The 24,480-nt window shown below is 43.5% G+C and overlaps 2 protein-coding genes across 3 annotated transcripts in view; one reads left to right on the top strand and one right to left on the bottom strand.

The window, feature by feature from the left end:
• tbc1d30 (TBC1 domain family, member 30) overlaps window positions 1–17,463 on the top strand; it is a 108,264-nt gene extending 90,801 nt beyond the window's left edge. The window contains exons 10-14 of one of the 2 annotated variants that reach the window (XM_086009269.1): window positions 2,152–2,264; window positions 5,029–5,165; window positions 7,749–7,958; window positions 12,180–12,251; window positions 16,353–17,463. In XM_086009269.1, the coding sequence (XP_085865395.1) occupies window positions 2,152–2,264; window positions 5,029–5,165; window positions 7,749–7,958; window positions 12,180–12,251; window positions 16,353–17,107 (1,287 nt within the window). In that variant the 3' untranslated portion in view covers window positions 17,108–17,463. The remainder of the gene's footprint in view (window positions 1–2,151; window positions 2,265–5,028; window positions 5,166–7,748; window positions 7,959–12,179; window positions 12,252–16,352) is intronic. The other variant, XM_086009270.1, reaches the window with a different exon arrangement.
• A 1,801-nt stretch (window positions 17,464–19,264) lies between these two features.
• vhll (von Hippel-Lindau tumor suppressor like) overlaps window positions 19,265–24,480 on the bottom strand; it is a 48,217-nt gene continuing 43,001 nt past the window's right edge. Inside the window, exon 3 of the mRNA XM_086009272.1 lies at window positions 19,265–20,933. Coding sequence (XP_085865398.1) covers window positions 20,770–20,933 — 164 coding nt within the window. The 3' untranslated portion in view covers window positions 19,265–20,769. The remainder of the gene's footprint in view (window positions 20,934–24,480) is intronic.

Genomic DNA, 24,480 nt, shown 5'->3' with positions numbered 1-24,480 from the left:
CTCGGATAATGAAGCAGTCCATGCCCACATGCAGCAAGACTAGGATGACATTCAGGCTTGGGCTGAGAAGTGGCAAGTAACACTTTCCCACATAAGTGCCAGGCAATGACTATCTTCAATAAGTGAGAGTCTAACCACCGCCCCTTGACATTCAACAGCATTACCATCGCCAAATCCCCCACCATCAACATCCTGGGGGTCACCATTGACCAGAAACTTAACTGGACCAGCCACATAAATACTATGGCAACAACAGCAGGTCAGAAGCTGGGTATTCTGTGGTGAGTGTCTCGCCTCCTGACTCCCCAAAGCCTTTCCACCATCTACAAGGCACAAGTCAGGAGTGTGATGGAATACTCTCCACTTGCCTGGATGAGTGCAGCTCCAATAACACTCAAGAAGCTCGACACCATCCAGGACAATGCAGCCCGCTTGATTGGCACCTCATCAACCACCTCAAACATTCACTCCCTCCGCCACCGGCGTACCATGGCTGCAGTGTGTAAGATGCACTGCAGCAACTCGCCAATGTTTCTTTGGTAGCACCTCCCAAACCTGTGACCTCTACCACCTAAAAGGACAAGGACAAGGGCAGCAGGCGCATGGGAATACCACCCCCTCCAAGTTACACACCATTCTGACTTGGAAATATATCACCGTTCCTTCATCGTCGCTGGGTCAAAATCCTGAAACTCCCTCCCTAACAGCACTATGGGAGTACCTTCGCTACAGGGACTGCAGCGGTTCAAGAAGGCGGCTCACCACCACCTTCTCGGGGGTAATTATGGACGGGCAATAAATGCTGGCCTTGCCAGCAATGCCCACATCCCATGAATAAATTTAAAAAAAGACACAGGTGGGGGAGCCACTTAGTTCTTTTTGCAGCTGAATAGAGGAACATAATCTCTGAGTTCTGGGGACCATCAGCTAGGGTTATCCCTGCACCTCCATTCAGCCCATTCTCCAGCTCCAGTGGGGAAGTCTAGTCTGATTTTGATGGAGGTCCATGGCTGAAACGCATACTGTGAACCAAGACAGATATCCTTCTATCATCCAGTGCCATCAAACAAGTTCAACAAAACCAAAAAGGGGCAGTTTATATTTGTGTTACTTCATGAAAACTTTCCAAGAAAACTGGCTCTTAGGGTATTGGCCAGATTCCTCTTAAAGGAAAGATTCATGTGTGCCCAATCTCCTGGGAACACTGCCTGAATTATTTGCACCGTGGCACTGTCTTGCTGCAATATAACTTGCCTTAGGAATGGGAGTAGGCCATTCAGCCCCTCAAGCCTGTTCTGCCAGTCAATTAGATTACAGCTGATCTGTACTCCATCTTAACTCCATCTACCCGCTTTGGTTCCGTAATACAAGTACCTTTGCCTAACAAGAATCTATCATAGAATCATAGAACAGTACAGCTTGACCTAGCCTCAACAGCTTTTTGGAGGCGAGAGTTCCAGATTTCCACTACCCTTTGTGTGAAGAAGTGCTTCCTGACATCACCCCTGAACGGCCTGGCTCTAATTTTAAGGTTATGCCCCCTTGTTCTGGACTCTCCCAGCAGAGGAAATAGTTTCTCTTTATCTACCCTATCAAATCCTTTGATCATCTTAGACACCTCAGTTAGATTACTCCTTAATCTTCCTATATGCAAGGGAATGCAAGCTAGTCTATGTAACCTGCTCTCATAATTTAACCCTTTAGCCTTGTGCTCATTACACCACAATGGTGTCTGTGGATAGAACCAAGGTCCTCAAAGTCAAATCACATTTTTGTATCCCATAATCCTAAAACATTGGGCAAGTCTGTTATCAGATTAAGTTTTGCTTGTTGATGGAATCCATCCTTTATCACTACCACCATAAAAGGCAAGAATCAACCAGGACCAGGACATGACCGGGTGGTGAGTCACTCCAGCAGTGTGGAGGATGCACTCTTAGAAGAAAACATCCACTGGGGGGAGTGAATCTGTTTATTTTCATCCCCCCTCTGATGTTCAAAAACATATGAATCAAGCATTTAAAGAAGGTACAAATATTTATGCCTATAAAAAAAATGAAATTTCTAATCTGGTATACTAACATGTTAAATTGCATATTATATGGATTTAAAGTCCCCCTGAGGTATCATGTTTCATTCTTTCTATTGCAGACTCTTTATTCAATGGCACCATTCCCCTTTCCACAATTGGCTGAACTGAGAGAGAAATACACTTACAATATCAATCCATTCCCAGCCCCTGTGAAGTCGTCTGAATCACAAAGGTAAGGGAAATTTTCATTATCCAAATAACTGTAATAACATTTGTGTGCAGTAAGTATGGATAAAGTTCAGTCTAACAGCTACCTCACACTTGGTGATACAGGTTGATTATTGACTATTGTAAATATTTAAACTGTAAAAAGATTGTTGTGAGAGATGGGATAAACGGGTCATTTTCCGGTTAGCAGACTAGTGGGGTGCCTCAGCTATTTACAATCTATATTAATGACTTAGATGAAGGGATTGAGTGTAATGTATCCAAGTTTGCTGATGATACAAACCTAGCTGGGGAAGTAAACAATGAGAAGGACACAAAGAATCTGCAAAGGGATATAGACAGATTAAGTGAGTGGGCAACAAGGTGGCAGATGGAGCATAATGTGGAGAAATGTGAGGTTATTTACTTTGGAAGGAAGAATAGAAAAACAGAATATTTTTTAAATGGTGATAAACTATTAAATGTTGGTGTTCAGAGAGATTTAGGTGGCCTTGTACAGGAAACACAGAAAATTAGCATGCAGGTACAGCAAGCAATTAGGAAGGCAAATGGCATGTTGGCCTTTATTGTAAGGGGGTTGGAATACAAGAGTAAAGAAGTCTTGCTACAATTGTACAGGGCTTTGGTGAGACCACACCTGGAGTACTGTGCACAGTTTTGGTCTCCTTATCTGAGGAAGGATATACTTGCCTTAGAGGCAGTGCAATGAAGGTTCACTAGATTGATCCCTGGGATGAGAGGGTTGTCCTATGAGGAGAGATTGAGTAGATTGAGCCTATACTCTCTGGAGTTTAGAAGAATGAGAGGTGATCTCACTGAAACATACAAGATTCTGAGGGGAATTGACAGGGTAGATGCTGAGAGGTTGTTTCCCCTTGGCTGGAGTGTCTAGAACTAGGGGGCATAGTCTCAGGATAAGGGGTAGCCCATTTAAGACCGAGATGAGGAGGAATTTCTTCCCTCAGAGAGTTGTGAATCTTTGGAATTCTCTGGATGCTGAGTATATTCAAGGCTGAGATAGATTTTTGGTCTCTAGGGATATGGGGAATCAGGCGGGAAAGTGGAGTTGAGGTCAAAGATCAGCCATGCTCTTATTGAATGGCGGAACAGGCTCGAATGGCCTACTCTTGTTCCTGCTCCTAATTCTTATGTGATCTTTGATCATCTTAATAATACACCATTAAGTTCTTGATATTTGCTGAATATGTTTCTTCTACTTCATTCAAAGTCAGCACATTTTTTTAATATATAATATTAGTTCACGGCTGGCAAGGCCAGCATTTATTGCTCAAGTGGTAGTGAGCCGCTGCAGCAGTGCTTTTTGTTATAACTGAGTGGTTTGCAAGGCCATTTCAGAGGGCAGTAAAGAGTCAACCACATTGCTGTATAGGCCAGCAGATTTCCTTCCCTAAAGCACATTAGTGAACCAGATGGGTATTTACGACAATCCGGTAGTTTCATGGTCACCACTACTGATACTAGCTTTTTATTCCAGATTTATTTAATTAACTGAATTTAGTTCCCCAGCTGCCGTGGTGGGCTTTGACCTCGCGTCTCTGGATCATTAGTCCAGGCCTCTGGATTACTAGCCCAGTGACATTACCACTATGCTACTGCACCCATACATTATGTGGCTTCTAGCTTGTCTCTTGTATGCGAGAAGTTAAATTTGCTTTCAATGTCATAGATCTGAGGTAAATTCAGTTTTCTGAGCCTTTGCACAGTTCCTCTCCCCTAACCCGTGTAACTTTGAACAACCACAAATTATAAATTAAAAGTGAATCAGAAATGAAAGTGATCTTGAAATATGGCATCACAGCTGCACTCATAGAAACATAGAAGATAGGAGCAGGAGTAGGCCATTCGGCCCCTCGAGCCTGCTCCGCCATTCAATGCGATCATGGCTGATCATCCAAGTTCAGTACCCGGTCCCTGCTTTCTCCCCATACCCCTTGATCCCTTTAGCCTTAAGAAATATATCCATCTCCTTCTTGAATATATTTAATAAATTGGCCTCTACTGCCTTCTGTGGTAGAGAATTCCACAGGTTCACCACTCTCTGGGTGAAGAAATTCCTCCTCATTTCTGTCCTAAAAGGCCTACCCCTTATCCTTAGACTGTGACCCCTGGTTCTGGATCCCCCGACCATCGGGAACATCCTCCCTGCATCTAGTCTGTCCAATCCTGCCAGTATTTTATAAGTTTCAATGAGATCCCCTCTCATTCTTCTAAACTCCAGCGAGTACAAGCCCAATCTACCCAATCTCTCCTCATACGTCATTCCTGCCATCTCAGGTATCAGCCTGGTGAATCTTCTCTGAACTCCTTCCATGGCAAGAATATCCTTCCTCAGATAAGGCAACCAAAACTGCACACAATACTCAAGATGTGGTCTCACCAAGGCCCTGTACAACTGCAGCAAGACATCCTTGTTCCTGTACGCAAACCCTCCATTTGCCTTCTTTAACCGCCTGCTGCACCTGCATGCTTACCTTCAGCGACTGGTGCACAAGGACCCCCAGGTCTCGTTGCACTTCCCCTTCTCCCAATCTATTGCCATTCAGATAATCTGCCTTCCTGTTTTTGACACCAAAGTGGATAACCTCACTCCGAGCTTTTAACTTAAAATAACGGGTAATGTAGTTTAAAGATTTTTTTTTAATGTTCTGATCTGCCCATTTTTTGTACCATTTGAGATTATGGCATTTTTGAATAATGCTTATTTTTAAAAATTGAACTTTCCTTCCCTTCCCCAACATTTATTACAGAAATCTCAGTAAAATGAAAGACAGTGATGAAGAGATTGATTTGGATGATGAAGACGCAATAGCTTCTGCAGTCAGCTGTCTGGGACCATTCAGTCTTCTCGTACCAGAACTGCAGAAGTATCAGAAACAAGTCAAAGGTAATCTTTAATGTAACTTTTGCTTTTCTTTTTAAAAACTGAAAGCATTTTGTTGGCACGTCCTAAAGTGGCAACACTCAGTAGGGATTCTGTTTTTGGTACTTGAAGCTCTTGTCTTTCATAACTCTAAGCTGAACATTTGCTGCTGATAGTTTGCTGTTGGCGATAGAAACTTTTCATTATTCGCCACCAGGTGGCTCATACCAAATGTGTTGTTATCACCCTGCTCCCAGTAAGGGAGCAGAACGTAATGGGCACGTTTTCTGACTGACTCACCAAGACTAACTGCAACAAGAGCTGTTGCTGTGGGAAATATGAGCTAGCTAACTGAGTGTATTAATGCTTTAATGATAAAAGCAAAGCCAAAATCTAAAGAGACCTGATTTGAGCCAATTAAGATGATCAGTCAAATAGCCTAATATGGCCCAGTGTTGGAGATTTTGGTATTAGGTATTAAAAATATTCATGCATACAAGTACAATAAACACCTCTGTGCACACATGGTTTATTTAAAAAAAAAATTCTACTGCATGTTTCGCCTGGTACCCGAAACAGCCTCCTGTTACATTTGTTTTTGTGAAGTACAACTGTGGTGTCGAAACAATAGCCCATGAGCCCCAGTAATTTACCTCAGGCAATTCAATTCTATTTCCATTTTTATGCCCCTGGAAGTTTGGACAGGCTTGTACTTAGCACTGTTTCTCATTAGTGGATCAAAAACACCAAGATTTAATATATCAGCTTGCGTAATATGTAAATTGAAAAGAACATAATGTTGAACTTTACAGATGGTCCATGAGGCTTCTTGACGCGCATCTAAGTGGTCCACAAAGACACCTCGGGAGCACCTAACCTCGTGGTGGTTAATTAAATGTTCATCTGACCTCTGGGACTGTTGAGGGAAGTGAAATTTAAAGGGATGGGGACAATTAAAGGGGAGTGATACAACAGAATGACAAAAATTCTGAAAGCCTTTGGAAAAGTCCAAATGGCATCTCAACCCATTAACAGCCTTTGCCAAGGCTAAAGGGAAAAGGGACATAAAAGTAACAAGCAAGAATGAAGGGAAAGGAGACCTAAGCTGTAGACATGAGTTTGCAGGCAAGTAACAAAGCAGACCAGCACCTCACCCTTTCACTGATGCCTGCGGAAGTGCAGGTGGTGCTTCATGAGGTATTTATGAGGGGGCAACCCTTCTCTCATGTGATTCCCATCCCCATAGATGAGCATTACCATATACCTGCAAGGTAGTGGACCCTAGTTTAAGACTGTTACTGACACTAGACGTGTCAGCCCTCTGCTGCATGGCCACTGCAGGTGTCCTTGCAGCAGATAACATAACTTTGCATCAATGGCCAGGAATTTCCTCAGAGTGGATCCCACTCCACTGCCGTAACTTCACCGGAAGTGGAGCAGAAACCCCATTAAAACGTGTAAACAGGGTTTCCGCTGTACTTCCGGCAGTGGAGTGGAAGCAGCTGTGAGGAAATTCCTGGCCTAGGCCTCTGCTGGCCCAAACCCTGTAAAGGTAGTTCCCAGCGGTCATTGTCAGGTAGGTATGCCAGGGCTTGTGTGAACGGGGTTTAGAAACATAGAACATAGAAACATAGAAAAATAGGAGCAGGAGTCAGCCATTCGGCCCTTCGAGCCTGCTCCGCCATTCAATATGATCATGGCTGATCCTCTATCTCAATACCATATTCCCGCTCTCTCCCCATACCCCTTGATGCCTTTTGTGTCTAGAAATCTATCGAACTCCTTCTTAAATATATCCAGTGACTTGGCCTCCACAGCCTTCTGTGGTAGAGAATTCCACAGGTTCACCACCCTCTGAGTGAAGACATTTCTCCTCATCTCAGTCCTAAATGTCCTACCCCGTATCCTGAGACTGTGACCCCTTGTTCTAGACACCCCAGCCAGGGGAAACATCCTCCCTGCATCCAGTCTGTCTAGCCCTGTCAGAATTTTATACGTTTCAATGAGATCACCTCTCATTCTTCTAAACTCTAGTGAATACAGGCCTAGTCGACCCTTTCTGCCAAGGTTACTGCAGTGGAGCAGGAGAAGCCTCGAGTCAGTTTCCAGTGCATGTGTTCTATTGTTTATAACCACCAACTATAATCTAATGTGTTTTATAGCAAAAATCTGATGCTGTTATTTTTGCAGGGTCAATACACTGTACTGAGAGTGAAATCTCAAAACAACGAGGAGATTTATAAAAGACGGAGTGCTTCAACTTGTGTTAGTAAACTAGCATGCAGATGATTTGCTTTTTCAGTTCATGTGAAATAGAATGTTTGTTAATCCAGCTTTGTCACCAGTACCAACTTGGGTAAATGTGCAATTTGTATGCCAGCTTTTACAGTACATTTATTTAACTGCAGTAACATTGCATTTGTAATCACATTAATCTTATCTTCTATCTCTATGGAACATTGCCAGGTGCCAGAAATGTAACATATTGCTGATGAAATCTGCAGTTTGTCCTTGCGCCGATCCTGCATGTGTACGTAGTGAGAGAAATAATACGGTACATAATGTAGAAATTTAAACTCTCCCATTTTCTGGTTGTGATTTCTCTAGATCAGCAGGATGAGCAAATCCTGAAATCAAGCAACATTGCTGAGCTCAGCCCCGGGGCGATCGATGCGAGCCGCAGTGAGCACCACTCCATTTTTAACAGCATGATGATGGAACGTATGACAACTGACATCAATGCACTGAAGCGACAGTATGTTCGGATAAAGAAGAGGCAGCAGCAACAACAGGCCCATCTCATCTTCATCAAAGCAGGTAAAATATCATTCAGAACCACAGTTGCATTTACAGAATCATTTACAGGATGTTGACAGACATTCACTTTTGAAAAGGACACTCATCGACCTGGATTTTACATCAGTAAATTATTTAAGCACTTTTTGTTGGTGAAAGGGAAATTATCGATAAAAAGACATTGGGTGAGAACAGGATTGAGCTCGACTATAATGCCTTCCATTACCTAATAATATACTGACACTCGCTGCCTGGGCATGGACATGAAGACTGGTCGTTTGGATAAGGTACTGGACAGATACGGATACTGTGGAACTTGGTCCATCAGGGGGTGGGTGATTTTCATGGAAGAAAAAGGGTGAAAATTGGCAAAAAAAAAGTATGAGTGCAAAACACATACACAAAATGCTAGTGTGGTGTATTTGGATTTTCAGAAGGCGTTCGATAAGGTGCCACACAAGAGGTTATTAAACAAAATTAGGGCTCATGGGATTTGAGGGTAATATACTAGCATGGATTGAGGACTGGTTAACGGACAGAAAACAGAGAGTAGGAATAAACAGGTCATTTTCAGGTTGGCAGGCTGTAACTAGTGGGCTAACGTAAGGATCAGTGCTTGGGCCTCAGCTATTCACAATTTATATCAATGATTTGGATGAGGGGACCAAATGTAATATATCCAAATTTGCTGATGATACAAAACTGGGTGGGAATGTAAGTTGCGGGGAGGATGCAAAGATGATCTATAGATATGTGAAGAGAAAAAGATTGGTGAAGTCAAGCGTAGGTCCCTTGCAGTCAGAATCAGGGGAATTTATAATGGGGAACAAAGACATGGCAGACCAATTATAAATACATATTTTGGTTCTGTCTTCACAAAGGAGGATGCAAATAACCTCCCAGAGATGTCGGGGAACATAGGGTCTAATGAGAGGGAGAAACTGAATGAAATCAGTATTTGTAGGGAAATGGTGTTAGGGAAATTGACAGGATTGAAGGCCGATAAATCCCCAGGGCCTGATAATCTGCATCCTAGGGTACTAAAGGAAGTGGCCCTAGAAATAGTAGATGCATTGCTGGTCATCTTCCAAAATTCTATAGACTCTGGAACAGTTCCCATGGATTGGAGGGTAGCTAATGTAACCCCACTATTTAAAAAAGGTGGTAGAGAGAAAACGGGGAATTATAGACCGGTAAGCCTGACATCAGTAGTGGGGAAAATGCTAGAATCCATTATAAAGGATGTAATAGCAGAGCACTTGGAAAACAGCAACAGGATTGGACAAAGTCAACATGGATTTACAAAAGGTAAATCATGCTTGACTAATCTACTGGAATTTTTTGAGGATGTGACTGGAAGAATGGATAAGGGAGAACCAGTAGATGTGGTGTATTTGGACTTTCAGAAGGCTTACGATAAGGTCCCGCATAAGAGATTAGCGTGCAAAGTTAAAGCACATGGGATTGGGGGTAAGGTACTGACTTGGATAGAGAACTGGTTGGCAGACAGGAAGCAAAGAGTTGGAATAAATGGGTCTTTTTCCGAATGGCAGGCAATGACTAGTGGGGTACTGCAGGGATCGGTGCTAGGACCCCAGCTATTCACAATATATATTAATGATCTAGACGAGGGAGCTAGATGTAATATCTCCAAGTTTGCAGATGACACAAAGCTGGGTGGGCGTGTTTGCTGTGAGGAGGATGCAGAGAAACTGCAGTATGATGTGGACAGGTTGAGTGACTGGGCAGATGCATGGCAGATGCAGTATAATGTGGATAAATGTGAGGTTATCCACTTTGGTGGCAAAAACAGGAAGGCAGATTATTATCTGAACGGCAATAGATTAGGAAAAGGGGAAGTGCAACATAGAAACACAGAAGATAGGAGCAGGAGTAGGCCATTCGGCCCCTGGAGCCTGCTCCGCCATTCAATGTGATAATGGCTGATCATCCAAATTCAGTATCCAGTCCCTGCTTTCTCCCCATACCCCTTGATCCCTTTAGCCTTAAAAAATATATCCAACTCCTTCTTGAATATATTTAATGAATTGGCCTCTACTGCCTTCTGTGGTAGAGAATTCCACAGGTTCACCACTCTCTGGGTGAAGAAATTCCTCCTCATTTCTGTCCTAAATGACATACCCTTTATCCTTAGACTGTGACCCCTGGTTCTGGACTCCCCGACCATCGGGAACATCCTTCCTGCATTTAGTCTGTCCAGTCCTGTCAGAATTTTATAAGTTTCAATGAGATCCCCTCTCATTCTTCTAAACTCCAGTGAGTACAAGCCCAATCGACCCAGTCTCTCCTCATATGTCATTCCTGCCATCCCAGGTATCAGCCTGGTGAATCTTCTCTGAACTCCTTCCATGGCAAGAACATCCTTCCTCAGATAAGGCGACCAAAACTGCACACAATACTCAAGATGTGGTCTCACCAAGGCCCTGTACAACTGCAGCAAGGCATCCTTGTTCCTGTACTCAAACCCTCTCGCTACAAAGGCCAACATACCATTTGCAACAAGGCCTGGGCGTCCTTGTGCACCAGTCGCTGAAGGTAAGCATGCAGGTGCAGCAGGCGGTTAAGAAGGCAAATGAAATGTTGGCCTTCATAGCGAGAGGATTCGAGTACAGGAACAAGGATGTCTTGCTGCAGTTGTACAGGGCCTTGGTGAGACCACACCTTGAGTATTGTGTGCAGTTTTGGTCACCTTATCTGAGGAAGGATGTTCTTGCCATGGAGGGAGTGCAGCGAAGATTTACCAGACTGATACCTGGGATGGCAGGAATGACATATGAAGAGAGATTGGGTCGTTTAGGCTTATATTCACTAGAGTTTAGAAGAATGAGAGGGGATCTCATTGAAACTTATAACATTCTAACAGGACTAGACAGACTAGATGCGGGAGAGTCCAGAACCAGGGGTCACAGTCTAAGGATAAGGGGTAAGCCATTTAGGACTGAGTGGAGGAGGAATTTCTTCACCCAGAGAGGGGTGAACCTGTGGAATTCTCTACCACAGAAGGCAGTTGAGGCCAATTCATTAAATATATTCAAGAAGGAGTTAGATATATTTCTTAAGGCTAAAGGGATCAAGGGATATGGGGATAAAGCAGGGACAGGGTACTGAATTTGGATGATCAGCCATGATCGCATTAAATGGCGGAGCAGGCTCGAGGGGCCGAATGGCCTACTCCTGCTCCTATCTTCTATGTTTCTATGTAAAGAGGCTTCAAGGGGACATAGACAGGCTAAGTGAGTGGGCAAGATCAAGGCAAATGGAATATAATGTGGAGAACTGTGAAGTTATCCACTTTGGTAGGAAAATAGAAAAGCAGAGCATTTTTAAATGTTGAGAGGTAGAAATGTTGGTGTTCAGAGGGACCTGGGTGTCCTTGTACATGAATCACTGAAAGTTAACATGCGGGTACAGCAGGCAATTAGGAAAGCAAATGGTATGTTGGCCTTTATTACAAGAGGATTTGAGTATAAGAGTAAAGACGTCTACTGCAATTATATAGGGCCCTTGTGAGACCACAACTGGAGTAGTGTGTACAGTTTTCTTCTCCTTACCTAAGGAAGGATATACTTGCCATAGAGGGAGTGCAACTAAGGTTCACCAGACTGGTTCCTGGGACGGGAGGATTGTCCTATGAGGAGAGATTGAGTAGACTAGGCCTATATTCTCTGGAATTTAGAAGAATGAGAGGTGATCTCATTGAAACATACAACATTTTTACAGGGCTTGACAGGGTAGATGCAGGGAGGATGTTTCCCCTGGCTGGGGAATCTAGAACCAGGGGTCACAGTCTCAGAACAAGGGGTCGGCCATTTAGGACTGAGATGAGAAATTTCTTCACTCAGAGGGTGGTGAATCTTTGGAATTCTCTACTCCAGGGGGCTGTGGAGGCTCAGTCGTTAAGTATATTCAAGACAGAGATCGATAGATTTCTGGATATTAAGGGAATCAAAGGATATGGGGATAGTGCAGGAAAGTGGAATAGAGGTAGAAGATCAGCCATGATTTTACTGAATGGCGGAGCAGGCTCGAGGGGCCGAATGGCCTACTCCTCTTCCTATTTCTTATGTAAAAAGACAGAGAGGCATTTGGAACAAGGTATTTTCATAACAATAACACCAATCCTAATGTATGGAGGATTTCTGGTCAACTTACTTGCAGTACAAACACTGTTCAAACTAACTCATTTTGCCCAGTTTTTAAATGTTGTGTTTCTATTATTAGGAACAGAAGATGAAATTAATCCTGGGATTATCCCAGATCCCAGGGACCAGCTGAATAATGCTATTGAAAGAAGTTAGTGTTTTATGATTTTATTTTTATTTCATTGTTTCTTCATATCACAGTTATGTATTGAGGTACTAACACCTTGATGTAAATTTACTTTATCTTTCCCTATGGTGCTTTTGTCTCCCTCTTCCTCCTCCTCCCACTTTCAGCAAAACGACTTTTCTCATTATATAACATTGTATTTCTTTATTGGAACGACTCACAGCAACTTAATGAAACATCCAAGCTACTTACCTCACAATATTAGCGTTTAAATAAGTTCAACCACCTAATCTTATTTTTAAAGCACTTGGTGAACGTTTGTGGTTATTAATGTGATGGCCATGCTGAGAAATGGGCCATATTTTCATTTTTTGCAGTCTCATGTTAGCACGAAGTTCTCCAGTGTTAGATGTTGCACAGGGTGGGCGGTTACTGATCTTGATTGAACTATGAGAAACAACAAAAAAAATTCTTCCCCCACAGAAAGAAAGGGAAGGTCAAGGCAGCAAGCTGATGCAGGGCATGCCCATACCTCCTGACAGACACTTACAAAGCAGCATTGACAAAGTCCTGGAGAAGCTCACTTGCCCACTCTTCTCGGGCAAAGTTGGAGAAAATACCTTCTGCATTGGCCACTTTGTACAAACGAATGAATACAGTAACCGCAAAAATCTTTTTTTTCCCAAATGCCTCGATGTGTTTCTAAACTGATACTTTGCAAATGTCTCCTCATATTTTCCAATTGGGATTGAGCCCATCTGGAAGTAGGGTAGTGTGTGATCTAAAGCCTGCCCAACGTACTTAGTGCTGATCCCAGCCTAGTTTCCAGGATCAGCTTTATTAAAATAATTATGGGTAAGCTCCAGGCAACAGAAACACATCTGAAGAGGGTGGCGGTCTGTGGCAAAGACACACACAGGCCCAAGGAGAGATTATCAGGGAAATGGAAACAGGGTCCCTCATCTGTTATTACCAACTCCACTGTTCCACACATGTAGGGGATGGGGGGATTTTATCCCCAAAAAACAGGCAGGTTTGGATCGGGAGGAAGGTGAAAGTGTTAAAAATCTGAATCCCAACCCCAACCCATCTCCAACCCGCCCACTTCAGAATCACAGAATCACAGAAACCTCACAGTGCAGATAGAGGCCATTTCGGCCCATCGAGCCTGCACCGACACATATCCCACCCGATCCCCGTACCCACGTATTTAATCCCGCTAACACTAAGGGTCAATTTTATCATAGCCAATCAACCTAACCCGCACATCTTTGGACTGTGGGAGGAAACCGGAGCACCCGGAGGAAACCCACGCAAACACGGGGAGAATGTGCAAACTCCACACAGACAGTCACCCGAGGCCGGATTCGAACCCGGGTCCCTGGCGCTGTGAGGCAACGGAGGTGGAAAGGGGGGGCGGGCAGTGAACCCACTTGCAGGAGGTGGATTGGCACTTCAAACATTATACAGGAAACTCTCGTTTAAACGGCACCTAAATATCCAGAATTCTCTATTAACCGGCAAAATTCTCACTCCGAAAACAGCACCTCAGTAACTGGCAATGTTGCTGAGTCCGAGTCTCCTGCAGTGGCTGAGTTGGTCAGTGGGGGTAGTTCTCCAAACTGCCACTACTCGGCTTCTTGGTGCTGTCGGAAGTTGGAACACCTCAATACCCCTGTAATAGGAGTCTGACTCTCCCGCGCTGCAGGTAGTGTCTTCTGATCCACCATTTTACAGGGGTACAGTGTGTCTCCCACGCTGCTGGTTGTCATTGTATTGCATTGCATTACCCTCAACTGGCAGTACTGTACTTAATCAAGCATCTTCCACCATCCATTTAACACAACATTCTGTCGGTGAGTACCCAATTACTGTATACTGCACATTTCTTGATTATTTAAATTTTTCTTTGTTAAAAATAGCCTCGGTAGATAACCCTCTCCGTCATCCAGAATTTTTGATCAACCGGCAACATGCCGGTCCCATCGGTGCCGGATACCAAAGAGTTTCCTGTAATGAGGCTGCATGCCTCATGTTGAAGCTCCATTTTAAATTTAACTGTGGGTGGCTGGGTTTCTCGGGCCATGGAGAACCTGGCAGTTAAAGGAAGGCAAGGGTTACTGGATCCAGGAGATGAGAACGCTTCCACTTAGCTGCTGGATCTAGCGTTCCTGTGTCGCTAACCTCTCGTGATTGGACAACCCCCCCCCCCCCCCCACGACTCTTCCAACCTCCCCCCTCTCCAACCCCCTCAGACACTCCCTGGCCCCCTCCCCCCCTCCGACGATCCCTGGCCCCTGACCCCCTCCAATACTCCCTGGCCCCCTCCCCCCCCCCTCCGACGATCCCCTCCCCCCTCCGACGATCCTTGGCCCCCGACCCCCTCCGACGATCCCTGGCCTTCCTCCTCTCTGCTCCCCAGGCCTACCTGCCCAACAGCCAGCCAGCCTCTCAATCTGGCTGGTTGTGGGTGGGAAACAGATTTTAAAAAATTAAATCAGACCCTGCCATTAAATTCGGCAGGGCCTGAGCGAAACCCATTCTCCTGGGTTTCCCATCCGCATTTCAGCAACCGCTACCCACCTGCTTCCAAGTAAAAATTCCAGCCATAGAAACCGTACAGGAAGAAGTTTAATGACTGTAAGGTTAGGCCAGCTAAGAGATCCCACTGAACGTTCCATTAACGAACTGTACAAAGCACGCCTGCCACTTAACAATGATCTCTTTTTACACTCTTACTTTAAATGCTTACCATAAATGCTCAAAGGGTGCCCTTTACATACCCTCTTCACCTGGAATTGTTCCTTCACTCACATCCTTCATGTATTTTGTGCCTAAGTAGCCTCCCATATAATGCAACTGCTTGTTGTATGCACCTGCCGTCACCCACTTTGGCTGACATTTGGGTTTTACTGCATGTCATGGTAACCACCTGCTTCTCACATTTTTGCATTCCTTTTGCTGGAGAAGACAGCCCATAAGAAGACTGCTACCATGTGAATCTTTGTTCACCTCCTTCCTGTTCCCACAGGATGTTGGGCCTTTGGTTTCTGACCTCTCCACCTATCACCTTGGAATAATATAACTTTGTTTCCCTGTGATGTATTTAACCATCTTTTCCTCTCTCCTCCACTAGTAAAATCGTGTTTTAACTACATAAGGATTTATTTGTTTATTGGAGCAGACTATGACAACTTGGAATATTTGACATTCAATATTTACCTCTCAATATTTAAATGTAATATTTGTTCATCAACCTATATGTGATACCTTTTTTCAAATGCTTTTTTGATCAGTGTTGTCAAGTTGATAGTTGTCAATGTTGGAAAGTGCCTTTTATTTTTCATTATTCTATCCACGGTTAGCATCAAGAACACCCAGGTCAGATATTCCACCGGTTAGATTTGGAATAAAGCTTCCTCACCTCTGCCCCAACCTCAAAGGAGCACCACAATAATGCGAATTTTCTTTGTCATACTGGTGACCTCTCGCGTACGACTGCCAACTTGTGCTGAATTGAATATGCTATGGACTTGTGCCCACCAGGATCTGAGTTAAAACTGCTCTTTTAAACAATATGTAATCAAAGTTCATCCAAATCTCATTAAGTTACAATGTAATAGTATAGTAAGTAAGTCATTGGCTGAGATGTCGAGATCCAGATGACACAGACTTAAGGTGATTGGCAAAAGAACCAAAGGCGACGTAAGAAAAAACCTTTTTATGCAGTGAGTGGTTAGGATCTGGAATGCACTGCCTGAAAGGGTGGAGGCAGACTCAATTACGGCTTTCAAAAGGGAATTGGATAAGTACCTGAAAGAAAAAAAATTGCAGGGCTACGGGGAAAAGGCGGGGGAGTGGGACTAGCTGAGGTGCTCTTGCAGAGAGCTGGCACGGGCTCGACGGGTCGAATGGCCTTTTCCCATGCTGTAACCATTCTATGATTCGATGATTCTACATACATAGCCTTTTTATTTGAAGGTTCGATATGATCTTTGTGTCCTGGCTGTGATTTATTCTGAAAATTTCAGGAGAAATGTGGGGCTGGAGCTCTGCAGAAAGAGGCTGTGACTGTCCCTGTCAATTATTAACCCGTGGATTGTTTTTTTGTTGTGCGTTTCATAGGCGACGGACCTGCCACCACCATTCTGCCTTCACAGATTAATCAAACTCCAATGATGAATCACTTGCTTCTCGGGAAGAAACAGAGAAGTACTAACAGGATCACTAGGAATGCTGTTCTTCATGTGCCTGCATCAAAGGCCCCACATGAAGACATGAAGTCAAAGCTTAACTCACCATGGCGCACTCACATTCGAGTTCACCGGAAAAACCTTGCAAGGGCCAAGACCCAGATGAGCTACGGTGATACCATCGGGCTAATGGAGGAACAGAGTGACGTTACCAAAGAAGGAAATAATAAACCAGTGGAAGAAACATCCCTTAGCTCGACAGAAAGCACAGAAGCTGACAGCAAAAGCATTGAGGATCGAATATTAGCACAAGCAGATGGACAATCTTCGGAACCAGTTTACAAGGATGCTAATGACAATGTGACTGTTATTCAGCACCAGCTAAAAACGCTAGACTTAAGCCAGACTAACACAACTGCAGCTGAGCCACCCAGTCCATCTCCAAGCCAAAGGCGCTCATCTGATTCTTCGGATTCTGACAAAGATCTAGCGCACAGAACTAGCACTGCGAAGACTCAGACATTCAGCCCTTTTCCTAGTGTTAAACCTCCCAGAAAATCAGCAGCAGCAAGAAATTTAGGATTGTATGGGCCAACTGAAAGGACCCCAACAGTCCATTTTCCCCACATGAGCAAAACTGCTAACAGTTCTGGAAATAGCAGACCAAGTGGGACCAGGAAAGAGTGAATATGTCAGAATAATTCAATGATGACCATTTTGTTATAATTTATTCTTAAATTAAGATGTTTAAAAACATTTTATATCGTGCAATGTTATAAAACTTACCAAATGTAAATAACTTTTTTTAAAGTGGGTTAAGTACCTGTGGTCAAATTATAAAGTATTGCTGTATTAAATGCATTTTCCAGAAATTGAAAACCAACATTAAATGCACCATGGTACAATATTTATGGACAATTGAAGGAAAACTAAAAAGCATTAAAGGTGATGTAGTACAAAAAGGTTTAAAACTCTTCACAATTGCTGTCTTATCTATTGCTGTTGTATAATGTGACAATAAACACTACTGTTTACAATTTCAACTGCAGACTTTTCATTTTTTTAGTCTTCAGATAGAAATAGAAATCTTAAAATATTTGTGCTTTCATACCTGTTTACAAGCTTACCCAATTTCTGTTCTATAAGAACATAAGAAATAAGACGAGTAGGTCATTTGGCCCTTCAAGCCTGCTCCGCCATTCAATAAGATCATGGTTCCTGGATCTGTGGCCGTGTAACCGGGGTTCCTGCACCTGTGGCTGTGCAACAGGGACTCCTGGATCTGTGGCCGTGTAACCAGGACTCCTGCACAAGTGCCGTGTAACTGGGGCTCCTGCACCTGTGGCCGTGTACGGGGCTCTCGTACCTTGGTAAGTATACCTCTATGTAATCCGGACTTTTTGATCAACTGGCACCACGCCGGTCCCGTCGGTGCCGGATGAAAAAGTTTCCTGTACTGAGTTTTACAGAGCAGGGATGTCCCAGGTTAAATCTCTCTTCGCAGAGTTGGGTGACCTCAACAAGGGAAGCAACAACGGCTCTGCAGTGAGCCTTGAGTTTGGCTACTGATCACTGGTCAGCTCCTGAAAAGTGTGCACAATTTTCTTTGCTTCAGCCACAACACCACCAGAAGTGTGGCAGGTCGTCCCACAATATTGGTGCTGACCTCAGTGAATTTTCTGGGGTCAGCTAATGTCAGTAATTTTGGGCAGGCTCCCAGTGGGAGATCCGTTATTGAATTGGCACACCAGGAGTGAGAAATAGTGTGCTGAAGCAGGATTGGAATGCTGCTCGGTGTATGAATACACTGAATCCTACTCTACTAGCTCTTAAATGTATTTTGTTGTAATATGCTGCAATGTTCCCAGATTTCCATCTGTGATGAGTTATTTGAATAAGCTTGGAGAATTTTCATCAACCCAAATGTAGCTACCCTTTATTCGAAAAATCGTAGTATTTGCCACTTTGCTATAATTCTTACCATTTCAGTCCTGATGACATGATGATGTCAGGTTTTCATTGCTTTTCTATTGGTGAAAGAGAAAAAGCAAGAGAAGTGCTCCATGGACATTTCCTGAACACAATGCTACAATGATATCCCACATATTGGGTGAAAGTATTAATCCAGCACCATGGTAGTACATCACCATAGTGTCCTCTGGAGTTGGTAGCCTTCTGTCAGATCTCTGAGAAATAAAAGGTGGATATCTATTAACATTGTGCCAATTCCAGTAAAATAGCTGAATCTGACAAAACATAAAGGGCTGTTGAAGTTAGTTATTGTAGCTCTATCTCTAATTTGATCCTTGTTTTCAAATCCCTCCATGGCCTTGTCCATCCCTATCTTTGTAACCTCCTCCAGCACTACAACCCTCAGATCTTTGCGCTCCTCCAATTCTGGCACCCCCTCCTTAAGCCTCTCTACCTCTCTTCCTTTAAGATGCTCCTTAAAACCTACCTCATGGACCAAGTTTTTGGTCATCTGTCCTAATATCTCCTTATGTGGCTCGGTGTCAAATTTTGTTTGATAATCGCTCCTGTGAAGTGCCTGGGGATGTTCTCTTACATTAAAGGCGAGTTACAAGTTGTTGTTAATAGGTGTGGGGGGGGAGGTAGTTTCATACCAGTAATTTGAATTTGTGTGAAGTGTGCTTCAAATACAGAGTAATGTGATTTCATGAAGACTCCAGATAATGCAAGGATCAGAAAGCTGAGTAACAGGCAAGTCTAAGAATCCATTGTCATTTCACTTGCATGGTGCCAGTGGTGCAATGCAGCTGTTCGTATAACAGTGTTGAAACACAATACAAAGCAGAGAACATATAAAGGAGATAATAAATCAAATTTACATTGAGCTCATTTAATGATATTTTTGTAAAGACTCAAGAAACACACTCCAAGATTGATGGCCATTAATAGCACCCAAAATGATAAACACTTTCAAAAATTGAGTGGCATAAATTCTCAGACAAATGGATGATAACCCAGGGCAAGAATATTCATAATCAGGGAAAAAGAGACAAAAAAGAAAGTTGATATATTTACAATATAACACCTGCTTTCTGCGAAGAACTGAAGAATTGACTCAATATGCGAGTCAAGAACTATCAACAACTGAAGATTGCTTTGTCTCGTGAGATGAGGATGGACAATTGTAGGAGTAATATTTATTCCTAACACTATGGCCTGATAATACTCTCCCTAGTTCCCGGGAAATCCTTATTTCTCAGGTGCTATGGAGAGGAAAAGGGAGTGGGGACATGTTACATCAGGTCTCTATCTCTTTTACATTGTCTTTGATTTCTAGGACATCTAGGGCCTGTGACAGGAACAGGTGCAGGGCAACGGTAGCCATATAAATGAGGCAGGCATTCCTGGGCCTCTCACCTCATTTTCATGTCACTGCATCAGAAGGGTGTCCATTTTCAGTGATGCCCTAAGAAACTGGTAGTGGGCCTTGTGCGCGAGACCCCCTGAGGAAGACAGGAACAAGGCAAGTGAGGCAGCAAAGCAAGTGCTCCCATTCTCTTGCAGCCTCCCAATGGTTCTTCAGGAAGAAAGGCCTTCTGGTTGCTGTTCTTCAACAGCAGCCCAAACGCCCTGAGGCTGGCAGCTCGGTGTCGATTGGGCCATGCTAATGACCTGGCCCACCAAATTTTGAGTGCACTTTGTTGCCCACCAGCTTGGAAAGGGCATGGGGGGGGGGAATATTGTGGCCTATAATTCTCAGGAGACTGTGAGTTCTGTTTTAGAAGATTGGAATTATTTGGTTCTGCTTGACAGCGTATTGATTTTTAAAATGCATGCATGTTGTCATCAATTAATAATCTGTTGGCAATGAAGCCATGAGGAATAGCACAGCAGCATGATTATTCTGACATTTTTCAGTTATTCAATTCCAGTGCAAACCACTGTTGATGGAAGAGACAGGTTCCTTTGGTTCTGGTTTGAAAGGCAAATGCAATTATGTGCAGTAATATATATTAGCTATTTTATGCGCATATCAATATATTAGACCTTTTATGGATCTTATAGGGACAGAGAATAACATTTTCCTCCCCTCCGCTAATAAATCCCTTACAGTAAATCTGTAGCTTAGAAAATAATCCTTCCTTTTCACTAAGGTCTGTGGAAAAACCCCTTTTGAGCATCCCATTAAAGATTAAATCATTCAGCAAACTGTTTGAAATTTAGAAACTCCAGCAAAAGGAAGTTACTCATAATTTCAGGTGGTATATTAACAAAGGAGTAATGGTGAGAATAAAGATAGGTTTACCCTAAATGCTAAAACAAGATGGAGATGGCAGAATGAAATGTTGGCCTCTCTTCCGAGTAGAAATGGTGAATTATTAACTGTTTCTGTAGCGCATGCTCAAACTTTCAATCTCCCTTAGCAGATGTGGAGAATTCTTGAGATCATCGTGCAATGACATCGGTAGTTCTAACTTTCTGTAGTCTTCCAGCTTTACTTGTTTACGAATACATTGCAAACAGCAATCCTTCAGCGAATACACTGTAAAGACAAAAATTGTTATACAATCTGGAATGAGGGTCATTGATTTAAAATGTTTTAAAGATTCAGGTTTGTCAAGCTATTTATCATCAACCAATGGTGCAAATTAAGGATTTGGGTCCCGAAAAAATTCTAGGGTCAACAATTAAGTTACCTACAGCCAATAACTACTGTACATTGCTGAACTAAAAACAGAAAATACTGGACACTCACTGTAAGCACCTGAAAGAGATAACTATGCTAATGTTTTAGGTCCAGGTTCAATCAAAGTTTGCGATGACTTAGGTCATCTCAGCCAATTGCTATATTGGGCCTCAATGTCCTGGACTAGAGAGGGCAGAAATCACCCTGTTTTACAGTATTAAAAGTTTAGCTTCTGGCTATTTGTTGGTCACTAGACTCCAGTAATAAAGATTTTTTCAGGTAAATTTATAGGTTGAGTGAAAGGAATCTTTTGCGTTCTTCCCCTTGACGGGGTTTTTCCACACCCTGCCGTTTATTCTGTTTCTCGGTGTTTCTGCCAATTGTCCAATGAAGTTACGGCAAGGAAATTGGGAGCAGCTCCACGGAAATTCTACCCCCGACTTAATATGTTTGAGTGAAAGAAGATTGACAGTGACCGGGAGATTGTTATGAACTCGGGTCTGTCTTAAAGACATCCCCACCGACACCTGGGAATCTCTGGCCCAAGACTGCACAAAGTGGAGGAGAAGCATCGGGGAAGGCACCAAACACCTCGAGACTCTTCGCCAGGAGCAAGCAGAAGCCAAGTGCAAGGAGCGCACGTCAACCCAAGCACCCCACCCACCCACCCCTTCAACCACCATCTGCCCCACCTGGGACAGAGACTGTAGGTCCTGCATTGGACTCATCAGTCACCTGAGAACTCATTTTTAAAGTGGAAGCAAGTCATCCTCGGTTCCGAGGGACTGCCTAAGAAGAAGAAGAAGGACTTTTTTAGAGCTTAGCGGCACCCTCCAATGAAGAGCAGCGCCAGAACAACCTGGGTGGAAATGGCTCAAAGAGCCAATGTGGGAACAGGTGAGAAAGAAATTTGCTGGCTTCAAGAGATTACCAAGGTATGTGCTGCTCATATTTTTGTTCGTTTTATAATATTGCATTAGAAGGCCGTTACTTGCGTGTAAATCGTTCAGCAATTTGTGGCGATTCGCAATTCATGGGGTATCTTTTCCTCACTACAAACTGCTGAATGATTTATACACTAATAACAGCGAGCACCATTAAACTCTCCGTTATTCTGCCAGCAAACAGGGCCAGCCTTACAGGGGGGGGGGGGCGGGGGCGTGGTCAAGAGAGTCTGACATTAGTGGTGTCGGCCTCTGTGAAGAACTATCTCCAAAGTTTGCTTCCATCAGACTGCAATGCTCCTCAAGAAGAACAAACTTCAAGTTTCAAGAGCAAGTTCCCAAACACGTGGATAGCACTCAGGATTCTGTTAACCATGCCCGTCTGGTGGCGAGCAGTGAACGGAGCTTCTCGAAGTTGAAGCTCATGAAAACAGATTTGAGATCGACCATGGGAGACGTCAGGCTATCTTCGCTGGCCATCCTGTCTATTGAGAATGATGTGGCTCAAAACATCTCGCTGAACAAAGTTTTTTATTTGTTATTATTTATTAGTTTAATGTTTAATTTAATGTTTAGTTTATTTGTCACTTAGCTACAATGTTACTTTTTATGACTTATATTGTTATTTAAATTATTAAAAAAACTTTTGAGATTACAGCTTTATTTCTGCAACTTTTGCTAATACTACTACATACTTAAACTCAAAGAAAAGGTGCCAAAATACAAGTTCGCTCAGGGTGCCATTTTCCTCCAAGATCAGAATAAATAATAATTTTTAAATATTCCTGGTTCACCCAATTCCCCATGCCCCACTGCAGGCTAAAAAATATTCTCAGTCTGGTCCTGTGTCTGAGGCTCACTACCAGCTGAAAAATATTACCATTCCAGCCTTACTCCTCAGGCCTTGTCATGAGCTGCAGAATCATCCCAAACACGTGGATATCCAGTCCAGATCATAAGAGGTCTGAAGAAGGGTTTCGACCTGAAACGTTAACTCTGTTTCTTTCTCCACGGATGCTGCCCGGCCTGCTGAATTTTTCCAGCTTTTCCTGTTGTTATTTCAGATTTCCAGCATCCGCAGTATTCTGCTATCATAACAGGTCTCCCTTGGATCTCACTACCATACAGGCAGATTTAGGACAGAGTGAGTCAGCTCCCATTAAAAGTAAAACATTCAAACCACTGATGGGAGCAACTGACATCACCGATACTCAATCCTTCTTCTTCTTAGGCAGTCCCTCGGAACCGAGGATGACTGGCCTCCACATTAAAAATGAGTTCTCAGGTGACTGATGAGTCCAATGCAGGACCTATAGTCTCTGTCCCAGGTGGGGCAGATGGTGGTTGAAGGGGTGGGTGGGTGGGGTGCTTGGGTTGACGTGCGCTCCTTGCGCTGCTTGCACTTGGCTTCCGCTTGCTCCTGGCGAAGAGTCTCGAGGTGTTTGGTGCCTTCCCAGATGCTTCTCCTCCACTTTGTGCAGTCTTGGGCCAGAGATTCCCAGGTGTCGGTGGGGATGTCTTTAAGACAGACCTGAATTCATAACAATCTCCCGGTCACTGTCAATCTTCTTTCACTCAAACATATTAAGTCGGGGGTAGAATTTCCGTGGAGCTGCTCCCGATTTCCTTGCCGTAACTTCATTGGACGATTGGCAGAAACACCGAGAAACAGAATAAACGGCAGGGTGTGGAAAAACCCCGTCAAGGGGAAGAACGCAAAAGATTCCTTTCACTCAACCTATAAATTTACCTGAAAAAATCTTTATTACTGGAGTCTAGTGACCAACAAATAGCCAGAAGCTAAACTTTTAATGCTGTAAAACAGGGTGATTTCTGCCCTCTCTAGTCCAGGACATTGAGGCCCAATATAGCAATTGGCTGAGATGACCTAAATTTTTTCCACAGGTTTATTATTTTTAAATAATTTAAAGAAAGGTAAGTTTATTTTTAGTCCCGTTAGAAAATGTAATTAATTTTTTCAAAAATTTAAATTATTGTTTAAAATAGTTATTTCATGTAATTTATAGTTTATTTTAAAAATGTGATGTTTTTTAAAAATTTATTTGAAGATTTAGTGATGTTTTGGGGCTTATAGTATTTATAGGTTTGACAGCTCTTCCTGTCAAACTTATGAATGAAGCATTCCCTGCTCCGATTGGCTCCCCATGGCCCACGTGATCCCAGGGGACGCATCGAACTAACTGCGCCCCTGGGATATGCAAGCACAGCGCGCCGGCAGTTGGAGGAGGCCCAGGATCGGAATCCCACGCAGGCCCAGAGCTCAACGGCCGGCGTGCAAGGTAAGTGCAGGTCGGAGGCTTGCACCCGCAGGAAGCCCCCGACCCGGATTTCTGGGCCATTATTTTCCTCTTCCTAGCCAGGAGCATTGAGGTCATTTGAAGTACCCGTACTGCTGCCCATCTGAGACCAGCTTACGCATTACAGGCTAAGATTTTCTG

Source organism: Somniosus microcephalus, chromosome 16 (genome assembly GCF_052327205.1).
Source record: "Somniosus microcephalus isolate GS21.2 chromosome 16, FLI_Smic_1.0, whole genome shotgun sequence".
NCBI classification, from domain to species: Eukaryota; Metazoa; Chordata; class Chondrichthyes; order Squaliformes; family Somniosidae; genus Somniosus; species Somniosus microcephalus.
The sequence above is the reverse complement of the archived record's forward strand: the minus strand, read 5'-3'. Positions and strand labels throughout refer to the sequence as shown.